Source organism: Phycodurus eques, chromosome 8 (assembly GCF_024500275.1).
Source record: "Phycodurus eques isolate BA_2022a chromosome 8, UOR_Pequ_1.1, whole genome shotgun sequence".
Classification (NCBI taxonomy): Eukaryota; Metazoa; Chordata; class Actinopteri; order Syngnathiformes; family Syngnathidae; genus Phycodurus; species Phycodurus eques.
Window position 1 is genome coordinate 7,165,898 of NC_084532.1, and position 20,568 is coordinate 7,186,465.

The window sequence follows — 20,568 nt, forward strand, 5'->3', positions numbered from 1 at the left end:
TTGCTTTAGTTTGCGAAAGGTTCTGTTCGCGAACAGTCTTGGAGCAAATTAAGTCCATGAGCCGAGGTTCTACTTTACATGCGTGGGGCCCATGCTAATTGTGCAGAATCTTTACTGCCTATGCAATATATCTTATTCTTTCATGAATGGAACAAAGGATAGGATCCAAGAATGCACGACTCCAAAACAAATGGACAGTTTCAAAAAAGAGAGGTTTAATATAAGGGCAGAGGTCAGTACACAGGCAGGCAATCCAAAAAAGGCAGCAGTATCCAAAAACATGAGGCAAAAAGGCGAGGTCGATCATCGGAACAGGGTCTGGTGTTACTGTGAGTCTTTGACGTGGAAACAAGGAATGCTGAAACGCGACGACAAGGTACAACGAACTGGCAACGAGAAAGAGTGAGACACGAGGTTAAATGCAAGGGGTAATTAGGGTGAACGAGGCACAGGTGGTGAAGATGCTCTCAGGAGCAGGTGTGTGTGAAACAGGGGGAAGACAAAAACCGGAACACACACCCATGACAATTCTGTTGTTGCCGTTGACTTGTAATCGTGGTTATTTGGTTTCTGCTCGAAGAATTTGCATGCAACAATCGTCTGTTCTTGACAGTGCAACTTCAAGCTATCCTTCCACTGGGAATACCCAGAGACACTCCCAAGCTAACCATGAGACATAGTCCCTCCAGCATGTCATCTGTCTGCCCTGGGGTCTCCTCCTGGTTTGGCTCAAACCAAACCACACCAGGGAGGTGTTCAGGAACCATTCGACAGAGCTGACAAGCCATCTCAACTGGCTCCTCTTGATTCGGAGGAGAGAATCTCTATTCCGAGTCCCTCCCATCTGATTCACTAGCCAAAGCTCATAACCTTGGCTCAACTTTCTTTCTACCACAATAGCAACAGTATTTTAAGGTATTTGACCTTGGTATAGATGAAGGTTAATCACATCTTACATGGGTGCAACAAAAGTTGTACTGCTCATCCCACATATGCATTCCTTCAATTCTTAAATATAAAAAGGGAACTATTTGGTTTTTATTAGTGATGTCAGTGATCATGTAAATGTTGTTTGTTGTGTGCTCAATATGTACTTGATTTGCTGTTGATGATGAGAGTCAAGCTGATGTCTTAAGGAAAATACAGTAACTAGAGGGCTAATGTGTGGCTTAACTGAGCAGCTATTAATATACTTTTTAAGCCATGACCTATTTAACATCATATAACACTGCTTACTGTATATCTCTCCCATGTTCTGCAGTTATGCAGGTCGTGTGGTTGGCAGCACTTTAAAAGCCCAGAGGGACAACCCAGAAATGACTGTCCGTAATCTGAATCCTGTCCTAAGGGCGGCCAAACAACGATTGGAGCACTTAACACAGGTAAACACAAGGCCATTGCAAAGCAAGACAAAATACAGTATAAATAAATATTTTTTTATTAAACATATATCCATCCATCCATTTATACATTTTTCATACTGCTTCTCCAGTGGGTCGTGGGGAGCTGGAGCCTATCCCAGCTGACATTGGGCAAAAGGCAGACTATACCCTACCATATATGCTACTCATTACTTTATTTCTGTGTTGGTAATTTTGTGAAGCAGTACAGCCCAGTGTACATAAAAGAGAGCTTGTCTGCACCTCTCTCGTAGTGATCAGAGCTCACTCCCACTATGTCTAATCGAAGCGGCTTCTCTTATACCCTTTAAATGCGGCGCTAGTAGCCGACTGACCGTCTTTGACAAGGTCCGTCATGTCAAAGATGGTACAGACGGCGCAAAGACGCTGCAGACAACCACATTTTTCCCAAGAAGAAATTGACTTTCTCGAGTCGAGGAGGTCGAATTGCTCAAAGTACATTTATACGGAACTGCTAGTAGCCCTTCATGGTCAGAAGATGTAAAGTTGGATTGGGAGGAGATCACAAATATCTACATTGTGAAATTGGAACTTGGCGACCGCCCCCACCCCGATCATTCATTCCTATAGCTGTGCCAACCAGTGGGATCCATCCATCCCTCCATTTTCCACCGCTTATCCGAGGTCGGGTCGCAGGGCAGTAGCTTTAGCAGGGACGCCCAGACTTCCCTCTCCCCAGCCACTTCATCCAGCTCTTCCGGGGGGATCCCGAGGCGTTCCCAGGCCAGCCGAAAGACGTAGTCTCTCCAGCGTGTCCTGGGTCGTCCCCGGGGTCTCCGCCCGGTGGGACGTGCCCGGAACACCTCACCAGGGAGGCGTCCGAGAGGCATCCGAATCAGATGCCCCAGCCACCTCATCTGGCTCCTCTCGACGTGGAGGAGCAGCAGCTCTACTCTGAGATCCTCCCGGATGATCGAGCTTCTCACCCTATCTCTAAGGGAGAGCCTGGAGACCCTGCGGAGGAAACTCATTTCGGCCGCTTGTATCCGGGGATCTTGTTGTTTCGGTCACGACCCACAGCTCGTGGCCATAGGTGAGGGTAGGAACGTAGATCGAGCGTTAAATCGAGAGCTTTGCCTTTCGGCTGAGCTCCTTCTTTACCACTACAGACACTGCACCGATCCGCCTGTTGATCTCCCGTTCCATTCTTCCCTCACACATGAACAAGACCCCAGGATATTTGAACTCCTCCACTTGGGGCTGGATCTCATCCCGGACCTGGAGAGGGCACGCCACCCTTTTCCGACTGAGGACCATGATCTCAGATTTGGAGGTGCTGATTCTCATCCCAGCCGCTTTACACTCGGCTGCGAACCGCTCCAATGAGAGTTGGCGATCATGACTTGATGAAGCCAACAGAACCACATAATCTGCAAAAAGCAGAGATGCAATACTGAGGCCATCAGACCAGACCCCCTTTATGCCTCGGCTGCGCCTTGAGATTCTGTCCATAAAAGTTATGAACAGAATCGGTGACAAAGGGCAACCTTGGCGGAGTCCAACCCTCACCGGAAACGAGTCCGAGTTACTGCTGGATATGCGGACCAAACTCTGACTCCGGTCATACAGGGACCTAACAGCCCCGAGGGACACGGTCAAACGCCTTCTCCAAGTCCACAAAACACATGTAGACTGGTTGGGTGAACACCCATGCACCCTCGAGGACCCTCCTCTCCAGCACTCCTGAATAGACCTTACCAGGGAGGCTGAGGAGTGTGATCCCCCTGTAGTTGGAACACACACTGCAGTCCCCTTTCTTAAAAAGGGGGACCACCACCCCAGTTTGCCAATCCAGAGGCACTGTCCCCAATGTCCACGCGATGTTGCAGAGGCGTGTCAACCAGGACAGCCCCACAACATCCAGAGCCTTTAGGAACTCCGGGCAAGTCTCATCCACCCCCGGGGCCTTGGCACCGAGGAGCTTTTTAACCACATCGGTGACCTCAACCCCTGAGATAGGAGAGCCCGCCTCAGAGAACCCAGACTCTGCTTCCTCATGGGAAGGCGTGTCGGTGGAATTGAGGAAGTCTTCGAAGTATTCTCCCCACCGACTCACAACGTCCTGAGTCGAGGTCAGCAGCTCCCATCCCCACTATAAACAGTGTTGATGGTGCACTGCTTCCCCCTCCTGAGACGCCGGTTAGTGGACCAGAATTTCCTCGAAGCCGTCCGGAAGTCTTTCTCCATGGCCTCACCGAACCCCTCCCCTGCCCGAGTTTTTGCTTCAGCGACAACCAAAGCTGCATTCCACTTGGCCAGCTGGTTCCCATCAGCTGCTTCAGGAGTCCCACAGGCCAAAAAGGCCCGATAGGACTCCTTCTTCAGCTTGAGGGCATCCCTGACTGCTGGTGTCCACCAATGGGTTTTGGGTTGCTGCCACGACAGGCATCGACTGCCTAAGGGCCACAGCTCCGGTTGGCCGCCTCAGCAATGGAGGCGCGGAACATGGTCCACTTGGACTTGATGTCCCCCGCCTCCCCGGAACATGAGCAAAGTTCTGTCGGAGGTGGGAGTTGAAACTCTGCCAGTCGTTCCCAGCAGACCCTCACAATAGGTTTGGGCCTCCCAGGTCGGACCAAGCTCCAGCTGAGCCAACTCACCACCAGGTGGTGATCGGTTCACCCCCCCCTCCCCCCTTTGACCCCATGGGTGCAGGCCCAGCCACCAGGTGCTCGCCTTCGACCCCCACCTCCAGGCCTGGCTCCAGAGGGGGGCCCCCAACCAGTGGGATGCTTTAAGAAATAAAATAATAATAATGTGTTCAATGAATTGATTTCTTCAATGATTCAGGGGGTTTGATGGCTGCTGTTCACATATCTATGAATGCAATATGTCTGACATCCACCACAGGCATACAGCCCCCTCCAAAAGTATTGGGACGGCAAGGTAAATTCCTTTGTATTTGTTGTATGCTAAAGACATTTGGGTTTCAGATCAAAAGATGAATATGAGACAAAAGTTCAGAATTCCAGCTTTTATTTCATGCTATTTACATCTAGAACTCCGGACAGGGCATCTTTTGTTTGAAGCCATCCACTTTTTATTTATTGGAACAGACATTAAATTAACTTCAAGTGAATAACATTTAATATTTGGAGGCATAACCCTTACTTGCAATAACTGCATCAATAACTGGAGGAAATAAGTTATTTCATAACCATTGGAAGTTCTCAATCTCATCAAACGGAAATGACAAAGGGGTCCCTTATGTGTCAGTTCTTGGACCCCTCCTGTTCAGCCTGTATATACAACCCTTGGGTCAAATTCTTCAGAACCTTAATGTTGACTATCATAGCTATGCAGATGACACATATCTAGCAGTGTCTCCAGATGACCACAGTTCTACTGAGGTATTGTAGTAATGTCTAAATCTAAAACAAATAACTGGATGAACCAACACTTCCTTCAGTTAAACCACAACAAAAGTGAGGTAATTGTTTTCAGCAGTAGAGAAAAGAGGTTTGCTCTTAGTAAATACTGTACCTGGAGTCACTGTCTTTAAAAAACAAAGATCAAGTCTGAAACCTGGGAGTGCTGATAGATACCAACCTGACTTTCAGTAGTCATATCAAGTGAATCTATAAAACAGCCTTCTACCAGCTGAAGAACATACCCAGAGTGAAGGCTTCCATGTGCCAAGCAGACCAGGAGAAGATCACAATAACTGACACAATAAGACAATAAGACACAATAACTAAATGAGCACACAAGACATGAACAACATGGGACACAGGAAGACATAAAACAAAACAAAATATAATCTAAACTAAAACACAGACCATGATAGCACTATATAAATAAATTTGCTTTGCTTTCCAAACATGGAGCCCATAATTACAGCGCACAAATAAAAACAACAACCATTCACTCTCACATTCACACAAAGAGTTTGAACTTCCATGCTGCCTGCTCGTTAGTAGTTAAAATAAATTCCAACATTATTGCAATTGGAAATGTTTTTTTTATGGTTTTGTTATAACATGTAGGGATTCCCTGACCACCTCTGCAGTATCACCATCAGTAAAAAATCTAACTTGTAAGTGCTGCAATTCACCCCTGGTATATTCCATTAACTTGTTTTTATTGCTACAACACCCTTTACAACAAAGAGATAATTTCATTTTCCCATGAACATCATAGACTTCTTAGTTTTATTTTGAACTCATAAGGACTCGTAAATGGGCCTTTAGTTCTGATGAGTTTGATTTCAGAAATGCTTTATGCCAAAAAAGTCCTCACAACGTTAGAAGGACAAATGTGTGTGTCTGTAAGTGTGTAATGCCTCTTCACCCTCATTTGGCTTTCAATCATGTGTTATCACCACTTGAGTGAAGTGCTGCTTAATGCAATACATTTAAATGTCACCATTCCAAGCATATGTTGATAATGACGTTCAGTAATACATTAATTCAGCAATTACAACAGATTTATGCGGCACTCTCAAAGCTTTTGACAGGTTGGTAATATGCTGACAGGATTTGCAGTGATTATTCATAAATCATCCATCAAGGTCATTTCCAATGATGCCTGTTGAGTTCAAAACTCTTAATTGACAGTGACTCTGCTGCACAGCTGTCAAATTGACGAAGAGTGGTACCTTAAGTTAAGAGTTTAATTTGTCCAGTGACCATGCTTCTAACTTTCAAATCAACTTTCCCCATTGGAAAGAATAGAAATGTCATTCATTCGTTCCACCTCCCCACAACCCCCCCCCCTCCCCCCCAAAGAAAAAAATAATTATTTACATACAAATAATTAGATGGATTTTTGCATCATAATTTCATGCTTCACTTCAATGAACAATGTGCCACTTCTTTTGTTATGTGTTCCTTGGCCACCAAGGAGTAGCATAACACTTACAGATAGTACACATAGATTTGATAATGTAACACAAAGAAGACTACTATAAACTGGAGTAATATGAGTTGCTGTGGCAACTCCTGACAAGACAAGCACAAAAGGCACAACAACAACATTAGGCCCAGTCCCTATTACCTCCCCTGTGACAGCGGGGGTCCGCTGTATTAAAATGTGCTAAGAAGTTAAAAAAAATAAAAAAAATAAATAAAAAAATAAAAAAAAACGCTTAGCTGCTCATGAGCTGGAGTCTGATGTGGGTGTTTTCTGTTTGGATTCTGGATCACAGTAAACATGTTATGCCAGCTCCATTTTGTAGTAATTACATTATTTGCGCCCCTTTTTAATTTGATTTCAAATGATGATCCCACACGTTCGCCATTATTCCAACACTGCGTGTGTCGGCAAGACGTTTCCTGTGGAAAACATGGACAGCGACCCAAACATGTTTCCGGCAGAGCTCCCATGCAGAAATTTTGCGTCGACCAAATTTTGTAGTCAACCTAGCCGAGTTATTCAACGTTTTTTTCTCCAGCCTTCGACGGATGTTTCCATGCAACACTCAGTTGTTTCAAAAGTACCAAACGTGCATAATTTTCAAGGCAACAAAATTAGGTTATTGGTGTAATGGACTATTCATGGACATTTTTTTCTCTCTAATTTCACTGTTGAAGTTCTTTGTTTGCCTTTTTTGTGGTGGGCCCATTAATCATGCTGCATTTACATGCATAAAATGCAGAGTCAGCCTTTACCCTCACACAAACCACACATGCCCTAAGTAATTATTTATGTTTGTAACTTTTTGGGCCCATTAAGTCTATGTAACATCTAATTATTGTATATGAAAATATAATCCTGAGAAGATATTCAAGAACAATGTGAGGATAAGAAAATATTAACTTCAGCCATATTAATACCTGCCAAACAAACGGCTGTTAGTAAATTCCAAGAGGAACAGCTTATATATGATCCACATTTTCAAGTCTTTTTCTTGGGGTTTTTTTTAGATTGAAAAGATGAAAGAGGACACAATGGCCGTGAGCCTTGAGTGAAACAACTTTGAGGTCGCCTTTTAATCAACCCCCGCCCCTAAGTACTTGCCCAGTCGAGAGACGTAGCTATTAATTCAAACCTTTAATTCATTAATATTCATGACTGTCATTTCTACTGTTCCCAAACCCACATTGCGAGGATGAGTAGAAGAACTAAATATGACAAAGATGCATTTGTGGAATATGAATTGTCTTATCAACTGTACTTTAGAGTTGTGTGACTCTCCCCATCTTTACCTCGCGTTCCTCATTTTCCAGTAGCCCCATTCTCCGGTAGGTGTTAATTAGACTTTGGAGAAGTGGGCTCTGTTCCAGGCAAGCTTTGCAGTCTAATGGGTTTCCACTAGCTTAGTCACTCGTTATCCTTGCAATTAAAATTTGTGTCTACACGCTCAGCCAATCAGGACAAGAACAATCAGCCTTGTGAGAACCACGTTTACATAGAAAAGGGCAGTGGCTTCACTGCTCTGCATCCATCTTTTTTTTTTAAAAGACAGCCGATGTCAATTTGGCCAGTAATAGCTTAATTAGTAGTCTAAACCAGTCTCCCTACACATTAAAATTGTCTTGGGTGCAGAGGTCTTAACATATGCGGGGGGGGGCATGTTTCCATCCACACCAGTGACTGAATCAGAATGGGAGAGACTAGGTTTGAGCCTTTCTACAGTATATCTTGTTTCTGACACCTTTCAGGACATTGTTGCTTGTTGGTGGAACCGTTTCCACATTTTCTCCCTTTCTGGAGATGAGAGTGCTGCACCCAAAGACCAATAATTCATTTTTTTTTCAACTGTTTGAGATCCTGTGTGAACATTTGTGATTTTGGTGCATACCACTAACCTGAAGGATAAATAGTTGGTTTTCCCACCAATACCACTGGTCGCAAACATCCTTGTCCATGACCTGATGAAGCCTGCTCGGATGAGAGGCGAAAGACAACTTCTAAGACAATCAGAACAGTGGTCGCTTCAATGTCCTGACAATCATCTTTACTTGTTTACTCATAAATCTACTGATTGCACTGTAGATGGAACTAGTAAAACATGGCTCTGGTTTATTCCTCATTTGCAGTCTCATGACATGGTGGTGAATCATCACACAGTTTGTCTCAAGTCCCCTCCGACAAGCTGTCAAATAATAACCTTGCACCCAATGTCTTGTACGCAGTGACTGTATGTGGAGGCCACATGTCTCAAGATTCACATACTGTATTAATAGTTCACTGTTGGATGAATAGTGTGTGAAAACATGCACACCCAATTATATTAATTACAATTATTTCAGTGCTCATTTCTCTGAAAGCCTCATTTCGTTAAAAAACAAATTCCCATAACCATAAGAGTTAGAACTTCTCAGCATCTTAGGCACCAGATGATATTGGATTTTGTTCTACAATCTATTTACAAAAACTATTTAAAAATATAGTTGCCATTGCATCTGCAAGTACTAAAAACAACATTTTAAAAAAGTTGGCCAGAAAAGGTATTGACGATGATAGACTAAAATAGGAAGTTGGAAATATCTATAATTGGGAATAAGACAAATAGGAAAATGACTTCTTTTTGCACTGAAGACTCACTATATACTAAAATATGACCTAAATGGAACCCTTAGTGGACAGACAAGTTTGGCTTATTTTAGTCACAGCCAAACAAAATGCGATTGTGTATATCTCTCATGGGTTATATATAATGAAAAATCTACACTTGAAGGTGGGTGAGAAGGAACAAAAGTGGATGGGACACTGTCATATTTGACAATTTACAGTGATTGTGCTGTACTGTAATACAGTATGATTGAGGAGATGTTGGTTGATGATGTGCGACCAAAATTAATTTGTCACCAGCTGCATGGGAATTTTACATCAGTCTATCAGTCAGGGTTGTCGAAATGTTTTCCTCGAAGGGCCACTTTTTTTTTTTTTTTCCAAAACAAAACATTGCCACAACCAAAACTAGAACCCCTACCTCCACGATTGTTGTTGTCGCCGCTATGGTAACCGTTATAACCGGTAGCGTTGACACGTTTACTTGCCTCCCCGGACAGCTTGATTTTGACAAGATTAGCCCAATGACCATAAAAGACGTGATATGTTGATATCGTAATATATGTAATGTATTGTCGGCCAGCATTCTGACCGAGAGGATTTTATGTCTGTTGTCTAACATAGTGCCATTGTGAGAGACCAAATTTGTCTTGTAGTCTGATTCAGGCATTAGAAGACATTTAACCTTTATTCCGAGCAGCAAACAAAAACAAAAAAAATCAACAATTTGTGCTCCAGGTTGGAGGCACACCCCAAACACATTCTTTTGGAATGCCAAATCAGTTGTTAAGATGCCTTGCAGAGGTGCCACTCTCCGTCAACAAGAGTCATTGGCTTGAAAGTCCCTCATTAATATGCCATTCAGTTGTCAAAGAGTTGTAGAGCTGCCTCACGGCCCAAAGACGGCGTGTTTATTTGTTGGAGGCAGAATTATTGAGGCTCGTCCATTCCAAAAAGACTCAATAATTGCTTCAACCCCCCCCCCCCCAAAAATATTAAAATATATATAAATAATTGTTTCGTATTGAATTTACACCTTTTTTTATTTCTTAAGTGTAGTGTTAAATATATATATATATGATACTGTGGATTTGTATACTAAGTTTACATTGTAAATAGTGGTTCATGTAGTTTATTGTTACAGTTTAAATATTCCATGTAAATACTTTATATATGCTGAGGTTTCTACACTGTTTTGTGAATAAACAGTTACATTTATTGTATTTTTTGCACAAAAAATACTTATTTACTGCCATAACAGTACATTAAATGATTATGTATGGTAATAGGATAGCCTATCTAGAAATATATATGTAGATAGGCTATAAATTGCATCTCTATCCATAAAACCTAGTGACTCCCCTGGAGGACAGTCAATTCATGAATCAAATAAAAGCACTTGTGAAATATGCACTTATATTTGTGCTTGTTTAGGAACTTTTAGTGGAGCTTGGCTGGGCACACAAAGCCATAGGAAAGGATGAGGAAGAGGACGGAGGGAGTGCAGAAACAGACACAGGCAGTGGAAACGATTGTGACGATGAAGACGGCTGCGAAGCATCTGGTGAGGTGAAAGGTGAGTCCCACCGAGGAGTGAGTTTTCACATAGAGCCATCAGCAAACACAATTCACTGAAACTACTTGATGTGCATTGATGCCTTAGGGGCTTTTCCACCAACCAGCCCAGGAACTTTGAGTCCCTGGTAACAGGAGTTCCTGGTAGCAAAAGGTTCCTGCAGCCAATGTGGTTTGCGTTTCCACTGCACTTATTACTTCAGGGTAGCTTAACCAAATAAGACTGATGACATACTTTGTTGGTCATTACTGACAACTACTGGATCTAAATTAAAGAAAAAAACCATTGTAGGTAACTAAAGCTTTCAAGTTAATGCCTTATTTTATATCTTACTCTAGAGTAAGTTTCAAATATCTTTGATTCCTTCAAAACCTAACCCATTATTTATCCAGGTAAAACAATTGATAACTGATTCTCATTTGCAATGTCAAACTGGTTGCAGACAATCTTTATATATATATATATATATATATATATATATATATATATATATATATATACAGCAAAAGCAAAGCAAATTTATTTATATAGGGCATTACATACACAAGGTAACTCAATGTGCTTTACATGATTAAAAGTTTTTAAAAACAAAGAAAAAAAACAGGTTATGAACATTTAAAATAAAGAGGGGAAAAAATAAAAGTACAATTAAAACAGCGTACTGTGCAAGAAATTTCATTTAAAAGTGGAAATGCTCTAAAAAGCATGAGAAAAAAGAAAATGTTTTAATCTGTCACTTCTGTTGGCAATTTATTCTATTTGTTTGCAGCATAATAGCTAAATGCTACTTCACCATGCTTGCGCCACTATTTGACCTGAGTCTGTCGATCTCAGAGCCCTACTGGGTTTATATTCTATTAGCATTTCTTTCATGTAGTCAGGACCTAATCCATTTAGTCATTTATAGACCAGTAGCAGAACTTTAAAATCTGTTCAAAAGCTGACTGGGAGCCACTGTAAAGACTTTAGAATTGGATTAATATGCTCTGACTTATTTGTTCTGGTCAGAACCCGAGGTGCAGCATTCTGAAAGAGTTGCAGCTGTTAACTGCTCTTTTTGGGAAGTCTAGTCAGAAGACCATTACAATAGTCAAGTGTACTACTATAAGAGCATAGATGAGCTTCTCCTGGTCTGCTTGCCACATGCAAGTCTTCACTGTGGATATGTTCTTCAGATGGTAGAAGGCAGTTTTAGTTGATATGACTGTTTTATATATATATACACACACACACACACATACATACACACACATACATACACACACACGCTGTACATTGGGGGATGCACATGTCATGGAAACTATGAGTCCCAACCCAGGAACAACTTATCATCACGGAGTACAGATCCACCACAATATCATGGTTCTTGATTCACGGTCCCGCTATATTGCAGATTTTTATACAGTTATCCTATTTTTTTATACTTTTTGTACAATATTTTTGTTATCCATTGCTCTTGCTCTCTCAGTATATGTGTTTAGGCCTGTCATAATAGCAAATATTTTATATTTATACAAATATTTTAGGACGATAGATTTTCCCAAAAACTATCACGGCAAACGATACTATCAATGTTTTTTATGCCACTGATATGTTTTTTATGCCACTGATATGATAGTAGAGTATAATAATTGAAGTACATCCTTTTTCAGAACAATTCACTTTTAATTATTTTTCTCAGCATAATGAACATTGACCCTGTAATGTGGAACAATAAATAAAATATCCATCCATTCCATTTTCCATCCATTTTCAACACCGCTTATCCTGGTTAGGGTCGCGTGACGCTGGAGCCTATCCCAGCTGACTTCGGGCGAAAGGCAGACTACACCCTGAACTGGTCGCCAGTCAGTCACAGGGCACATATAGACACGGACAACCATTCGCACTCACATTCGCACCGTCACTGAGTGGGAACTGAACCCACGCTGCCTGCACCAAAGTCAGGCGAGTGTACCACTACACCATCAGTGACTAAATAAAATATCCTTGATCAAAAATATAAATAAAACAGAATCCTGCTCTGTTTACAAAAATGTCACTTCAACAAATATTAAAATTTGGCACAGAGGTATAAATTGTCATTAATGCCTTACCAAACAATATACTGCCAATCAAGTTTCCAGCTGGTTAAGAAAAACTGCCAAGTTGCAACATTAATAACATCAAGTTATTGATGTTAATGTTGATCAAAGCAACCTATTTTGGGTTGATCAAAGCAACCTATTTTGGGTCAGAATTTATACTACATTTTAAGTCCGTTGCCTTTCTTTAACCGCTGCTTTGTCTACACATTTGTATTTGCCTTGTTGAGCAAAGGGTTCCATGACTGCACGCTAACGAAAAACAAGAGATGTCCCAAAATGTGTTTTGTTCCCAGCTGAAGAAATTGCGTGGGATGCTTGTATTTAAAATTGATTTAGTCACCTTGAGGTTTTGTTTTGTCTTTGTTCCAAATTCCACATACCAGCTGGTTGGTGTTAGCGGGATGGCCGCGTTCATCTGGCTTGAATCCAAAATGTTCCCACATCGTCACGGTGGCGTTAGGCTTTGGAACTAATTCCATTTATGCCGCTCAATTTTCTGTAACTGCAGCTATCGGCTCGCCATTGGAAAACTTAGCGTTGTGTATGCAAGCGCCTGCATTTCAAACGCACACGCACGCACACACACACACATGCACACACACACGCACACACGCACACACACACACACACGTACACACACAGCCAATCAGATGGAGGGTCCCCGGTCTTCACTATCTCTGATTGGTTGAGAGACCACAACGAAACCCATCATGTGTCTGCTTTCAAGTCGTACGAATGTTTTTTTCTTCCTCAAATTACTGGACACCTGTATGTACTCTCTTTTTTTTTTTTTTTTTTTTGCTGCACCTCTGAAATTAGGCCGCATATGCGACCAAATTAGTCGCACTTTAGAGTCCTGTCTCATCAAAAAAATAATAAATTCATACGCTGGATTTCCAGCACCACATTCTGCATATACCTGAACGAGTTCAATGAACAGAAGTTCATGAACTAGTTCATGTTTTGAGCGAACGTGAATTGAACTTAGTTCATTTCTGCCTGATGAACATTATTGAAAATGCGGTTCTTTCTGGCATCTGTGAACGGTTTTCAAACAAAATTTCATTTTCAGTCAAGAGTGCCAGGTTTTGTTCAGGACTGTCAGGACAGAACTTGTCTGAATACACTATATGCGAGCCTTCATATGTCAGGGGATAAACGCCATGTTTGGCAAAGGATTCAGTGTGGCTGACATTCATGTTTACATGCACAAGGTTGATTCAGGGACACTCCATAAATGGGAAAGAATGTGTTCTTTGGTACATAATTGTAAAAATTGATTACTCGAAAAAAAATTATTTATTTCAGAATGCTTTAGTTAAGGCTGCACGGTGGACGACTGGTTAGCATAGCCACCTCCCAGTTCTGAGGACCCAGGTTCAAATGCGGCCTCGCCTGTGTGAAGTTCGCACGTTCTCCCCGTACCTGTGTGAGTTTTCTCCAGGTACTCCGGTTTCCTACCACATCCCAAAAACATGCATGGTAGGTTAATTGGCGACTCTAAATTGCCTGTAGGTGTGAATGTGACTGTGAATGGTTGTTTGCTTATATGTGTCCTGCAATTGGCTGGTGTGGTGTACCCCGCCTCCTACCTGCAGTTAGCTGGGATAAGCTCCAGCATACCCGCGACCCTAGTGAGGATAAGCGGTGTAGAAAATGGATGGATGGATGGATGGTTTAGTTAAAATGCTGTACAATCACACTGTCATGGAATTTATTTTGTTTTGTAATATAAGACGACAAGATAAAATATTTTGTCGATATAGTCAGCCAGAGCGACGAGGAATGCAAAGTTATCAATGTCTTTTCATCATTGTTCGTGAGATACTGCGTTTTTGTTTGCACATTAACGACAGATATCCTGTTTAAGTTTTAATTCCTCATTTAAAAAAAGCCCATTCAACCAATGAGTTTTTCCTCATGTTTTTGAGATTGTCAGGTGAAAGCTGCTTCAGGCTTCTAGTGTGGATACATACAATACTCACATATGTACATAAAGTTTCAGGGTCTGCTTTATTTGTCATCATGATGACATGAGGATGTCTCAGTTAGTACTACATACAGAGCAGCAGTTATGTGTATGAGAGGTGAAGCTTTCACTAGCTTTCCATCTTCGTTTTGTCATTCCTCATTTCCCTCACCTCAGGAATTCACAGAGATTAAACCGATTGATTTTTTTCCTACTCAGGCCAGAACGATGCGCTCCTCAATCCTTCTGCTTCCCCAGACGTGTTCTATAAGTCAATAATGTAAATGTAATCACACCTTCTTCTCTCCTCTCTAATGTTCTCTGTGGAGCCACAAACTATTATTTTGTTGTTTCAAATGTAACATCACTGACTCACATTACAGTCATTTATGACGTTTTATTCTGGAAAGTGATTTTTCTTATTTTTTTCTCAATGTACTGGCTCATCCTATATATTACATATCATATGTCCCAACGATTCTGTGTCTTTAAAATTCAAAAGAGGTTTGTGTGTGTACAAAGGTTTGAATCATTGTAACCATGGTTACCAGCTGGTCTTCACTTTCGTCGGTATCTGTCTGATGATCACGAGTAAAGAACTAAAGATAGGAGAAAAAGAAAGGAAGATTGATTTTGTGCCATATCTGAAAAGTAATTCAATTAATTTTTTTAGACTCATATGGTTGAAGTGCCCCTCATAAGACATGCGCAAGAATACCTTGCAGAAGAGTTTTCTATTTATTGTCATACTAAGTGCATCTTCCCTCTGTTATCAAGCACTGATCTACAGTTCAGGTCCATGGCTCAAGCTTTACAAAACCTAAAGGATCTATTTCAAGGGAAATGCCAGTATTTTCCTGCGCTAAGTTTGATCTACATTAGTAAGCATTTATGTCTTTTTAAATGGCCCCAGAAATAACAATAAAATATAGGGAGCTCTAATCTCCTCGAGTGACTATAAAAGTTCCCAGAGCGAGCCTTTGGTTCAGATGGATCAGCGCTAAAATAAAAATGGCTTTTTGTCCAATCCATACACTCTGTAATATTGAGGCTGAAAACATGCTCAGAATAATATCTGTACGCTTATTGAGCAAAGAATTATGTCACATATATATGGTCGCAATTTCCTCTCATTTCTCTCTGACTAATTTTCAAAGTCAAACAATGCAACTACTGTATATGCACGAAACAACTGATGTATTGATAATAATAAAAATGGACAGGTAAATCGAACAGTTAAATGAATGCACGTAAATAATAAAACATCTGGAGACAAAGGTTTCACAAAAACATGAACCAAATGTTTTTTTAAAGAAAATCTGTGTATTGCTGCTCCAACAGAAGCCGTTATTGACAGGGTTCTGAATGTAATGGAGCAGTGCCAGATATTTCCCTCCGGTGTCAATAGAGTCCCGCAGTACAGGAGAAAAGGATATTGGACTTACACTATGTGGACAGAAAAAATACAGCATATGAATTATCATGTTGCAACACAAAACTGGGTAACGTTTAAAGTGAATGTGGGCAAGAGTTCACAATATGTTTCTTCATTTATGCTATGTTGGTTTTTACACTGGTTGTTTAAATGAGACATATGCATTTTTTTGTTCACAATTTAAAACATGCAATTGGCTGGCAACCAGTTCAGGGTGTACCCCGCCTCCTGCCCGATGTTAGCTGGGATAGGCTCCAGCACGCCCACGACCCTAGTGAGGAGATGCGGCTCAGAAAATGGATGGGGGGGGGGTGGATAATTTAAAACACTTGCCAGGTATCTTATAATTACGGTACACTTAATGTCCACTTGTCACACTCTGGTTCAAAACAGGCGCGGGCTGAACTAACTTCTCGTGGTGGCAGCATTAATCATCAAGCCCTCAAATTACAGTCAGTTAATATAGTGGTGTGACCTTGCCAGACACAAATAGGCATAAGCAGTATAAAAAATGCATTGATGCCTGTTTAACTTTTTTCCTAGCGTACCTTCTTATTATTGTATATGCCTGCTTGAATGCCTTAACACCTGAGTGTATTTCCTCATCCAAATGTAAACAGATATCAACTGGTAAGGAGATTTTAAACCTGACATTTTAAAAGAGGTCTGTTTCACACATGTACGTTATCATCCATTGGGATGAGTGTTTCTATCCACATCTGACAACATCCTTGCTAGTGCGTGTCGATGCACAGCTTCAGCCAACCAGCCTCCACAATGATTCCACTGTAGGGTGTGATTAACCTTGAGGAGCGTGACCTGAATGTGTTTCAGTATTGTAACTCAAAACATTAAAAGTGTTACAGTCTTCTGAAGATGAGCAGTAGCAATAAAGTGCGTTGCCTTGCAGTTAAATTGCTCTACAGAAATGGGGATGCAATGTATAGATCCTCTGAATGTGAATTAGAACGTGAGGAGGTAGAAATCAACATTTGTTTATATAAATAAAAACCTTTTGGTTTCAGTGCGACAGCTGTCACTGCCATTGGTGATCTATTTATTTTCACCAAAGAACTACAAATATACAGTAGATTTTTTGATGTTCTTCAGGAGAACAACCGATGAACAGGGTTTTTGGATAGGAACATTACATATTTTTAATTTTCCATTAGTATTTGAAGTACAGGTACAGTGCAACCTTAAATTTCGAAAACACTTGGATTTGACGTCTTGTGTGACAGCGGCCTTGCTATGGTTTTTGTGATATATTTTGGAGCCATATTTTTAATATATGGCTCCAAAAAAACTGGTTTTGTTTCCCAAATTGTATAACTTAAGTAAAGGGCTTTGGGATTTAAATGTGTAGCTGGACAATGGAAAAAACAGTGAAAACAGTGATCCACTGTAAACTGAAGCGCGCTCTACTGGATATTCAATTTCCACCCTATTTCCATGAATACAGTTATGTTTGGTCGACTATGTTAGGTAATTCATTGTATTTCCATTGACAACAACTATAAAGGGTGTTGGTACCCTTTATAGTTGTTTAACCCTATACCGCTTCTTGGCATCCTTCTGGTCGGGCTGTGCCCGCAATTTGTTGTTTGGTTAACAGAGATTCTTTGTTACACTACCACTGGAATGGGATGAACATATTCCTCAAAATTTTTTTTACACTAATAATCAAGTCACATTGCAAGAAAAATAAAAGTATCCTTGGAGATGCGCTGGCAGAGTGCCAATTTGGTGGGAGAAAGCTAATAAAATGTCATGCCTGCTCAGACCACTTCTAGATGCCGGTGCAAGGTAGACCACTGGACTAACCTGAATTTGGCGAATTTGATTGCGTCACAGACATTTAAAGGAAATCCACGAAATGACCAACACCGGTATTACCGTCCATGGCACCGCGTTTCCACTGTTCATAAAAATTGGGCCCATAATGTTGGTTGTCACCATGAATTCATGTTTCATGTTCTCTTCTTTGTTAAGAATAATTAAGAGCTGGTTACACTGTGTCAGAATGGTATGATGTTCCATCCATCCATCCATTTTCTGAGCCGCTTCTCCTCACTAGGTTCGCGGGCGTGCTGGAGCCTATCCCAGCTATCATCGGGGAGGAGGCGGGGTACACCCTGAACTGGTTGCCAGCCAATCGCAGGGCACATAGAAACTAACCACCATTCGCACTCACAGTTATGCCTACGGGCAATTTAGAGTCATCAATTAACCTACCATGCATGTTTTTGGGATGTGGGAGGAAACCGGAGTGCCCGGAGAAAACCCACGCAGGAACGGGGAGAACATGCAAACTCCACACTGGCGGGGCCGGGGATTGAACCCCGGTCCTCAGAACTGTGAGGCAGACGCGCTAACCAGTCGTCCACCGTGCCGCCCAAGACTCCATCAAAATCGAATTTAGCCTTAAATTTCAGTAGCCTAATTTGGGTTGATCTAATAGGTTTTAGATTTCTAGTGGCACATGTTGGTTAGCTTGAATGAATTTCTGTTTGATGAACAACAACACAGAACATGTCACAACAACAATATATCAACCAGAAATTGAAATTCAGAGGCCAATTCATGTCCAAGTCCAGTCCAAAGTCCAAGTAGTGAAGTGGTAGAGTTACTCAACGTTCTTACATTTCTGTTTTCTCTTTCGTTTTCTTTCCTTCTTTCTCTACCGCTTTCTCATGTTGCCCTTTTAAAATCCTTTGATTCTGACCACTACTCAAGTAGGTAAAATGGGCTATCATCTGTAGCTACCTCCTGCTCTCTTTATGTGTGTGTGTGTGCATGCGTGTGTGTGTGTGTGTGTGTGTGTGCGTGTGTGTGTGTGTGTGTACTTCCTCTCAGGGGATCTGAGGCTGAAGTAATGAAATGCTCATTACCGATTCAGCTAGAAATGGTTGGGATACATTTACAAAACAACACACAATGCACAAGCCTGCACGTACACACATGCACGCACGCAGGCACACACACACACCCTCACAAAACCATATGCTATTCTATCCAGACACCTTTCAAGGTCAGCTGTTAAGTGTGTGTTTGTGAGCATTGTGGATGTGTGTGTTTTAGACATAGCAAGAGAATGCCTAATGTATGAATTGAGACAGCAAAATGTGGCTATATATGGGCCTCATGACAGTATTGTACAAAACACCACATTCATTCGATATCTGGCATTTGCACTCACTCCTGCACACACTTACAGACACCGCAGCTATCAGTTTTCATTTTCAATCCATAAACTACAGTGACATTCAGTAGACAGTAGCACTCTGTGCAAAATCCTTATTTGGATCAATGCCTAATTGTAAATCTTCATGTTTGAGCTGTGTCAGATAATTTCCAGGACAGTTGTCACAGAAGTTCTACTTCAAATCCAAACAACAAGTTTTCCCCTTCGAAGTAACCCACTGGAGTCTAACACACTTTCCCAGCCTTCTCTGCTCCTCCTGGAAGGATTCTTCCAGGATTCGGCTTCATGGCCATCTTGATGTCGTCCGCGTCGTCAAAATGGTTCACCTTGGCGAGCCACTTGAGCTTGGGAAAGAGGAAAAAACATCACCCAAAGCCAGGTCGGTTGAGTATTGAGGTTGCTCTGGCATGGCAATGTTCTTCTCGTCCAGCAACTGTCAGAAGCATTGTGAGCAGGCGCGTTGTCATGGTGAAGCAGCCACGAGTTGTCCCGCCACAATTCTCGCCTCTTCTGAGGCACTGAACAAAGCTAATGCCGCAGGATCTCTTTTTAGATGTGCAAGTTGAACGTCTGGCCACCATTAAAAGGGAAAACTTGTAGTTTGTAGCTTGGGTTTGAAATATATCTTTTCTCACACCAGTCCTGGATCTTTTCTGATATACCTTGTACATAACATTTTGAAAATGTTATTTTATCTGCAGCATTTTCCAGACCAGCAATATTCCATTGGTTATTCCAGCAATATTCCATTGGTTATTCCAGCAGCATTGGTTGCAGCTGTGGTTGTGTTGTGCACGACATTTTTGAGTGTACAAATTTTCGAAAGGAAATGTAGTAGTTTACAGAACCTGTATTAATGCATATTACCTGTTGTCAGACACAAAAACGCCCACTGCAATGAGGAAATAAAACAAAAACAGGACTTTTGTCCTATATGCGCAAACAAAATCATGCAACACAGGACATGAAAGGACATGGATGGTGAAAGGACATTGATAACTGCATTTCTCGCAGCTCTGGCTGACTATATTAACAAACATTGTATCTATCTATATTATAATAATAAACAAAATAAATGTCATATTATGAAAGTCTAATAGTACAGTGCTTTAACTAAAGCATTCCAAGTGATCGATTTTTACAATTATGTACCAAAGAACACATTCCCTCCCATTTACGCAGTGTCCCTGAACGCACCTCGTGCACTCGCGCAGTTGCTATGTAAATATGAATGGCAGCCGCGGCCGCAATGAATGGTTTACCCCGGCATATGAAGGCTCGTATATGGTGTGTTCAGCCGGGTTTTGTCCTAGAAGTCCCTAACAAAACCTGTCACTCTTGAATGAAAACAAACTCTCCGTTCTCACAGACACCAGAATGAGCGCGTTCTTAATAACTTCATCAGGGAGAAATGAACTAA

The 20,568-nt window shown here is 41.5% G+C and overlaps 1 protein-coding gene across 1 annotated transcript in view; it reads left to right on the forward strand.

Moving 5' to 3' along the window:
• LOC133406302 (glypican-5-like) overlaps positions 1-20,568 on the forward strand; it is a 57,245-nt gene that overhangs the window by 31,419 nt on the left and 5,258 nt on the right. Inside the window, exons 8-9 of the mRNA XM_061683815.1 lie at positions 1,262-1,382; positions 10,311-10,452. Coding sequence (XP_061539799.1) covers positions 1,262-1,382; positions 10,311-10,452 — 263 coding nt within the window. The remainder of the gene's footprint in view (positions 1-1,261; positions 1,383-10,310; positions 10,453-20,568) is intronic.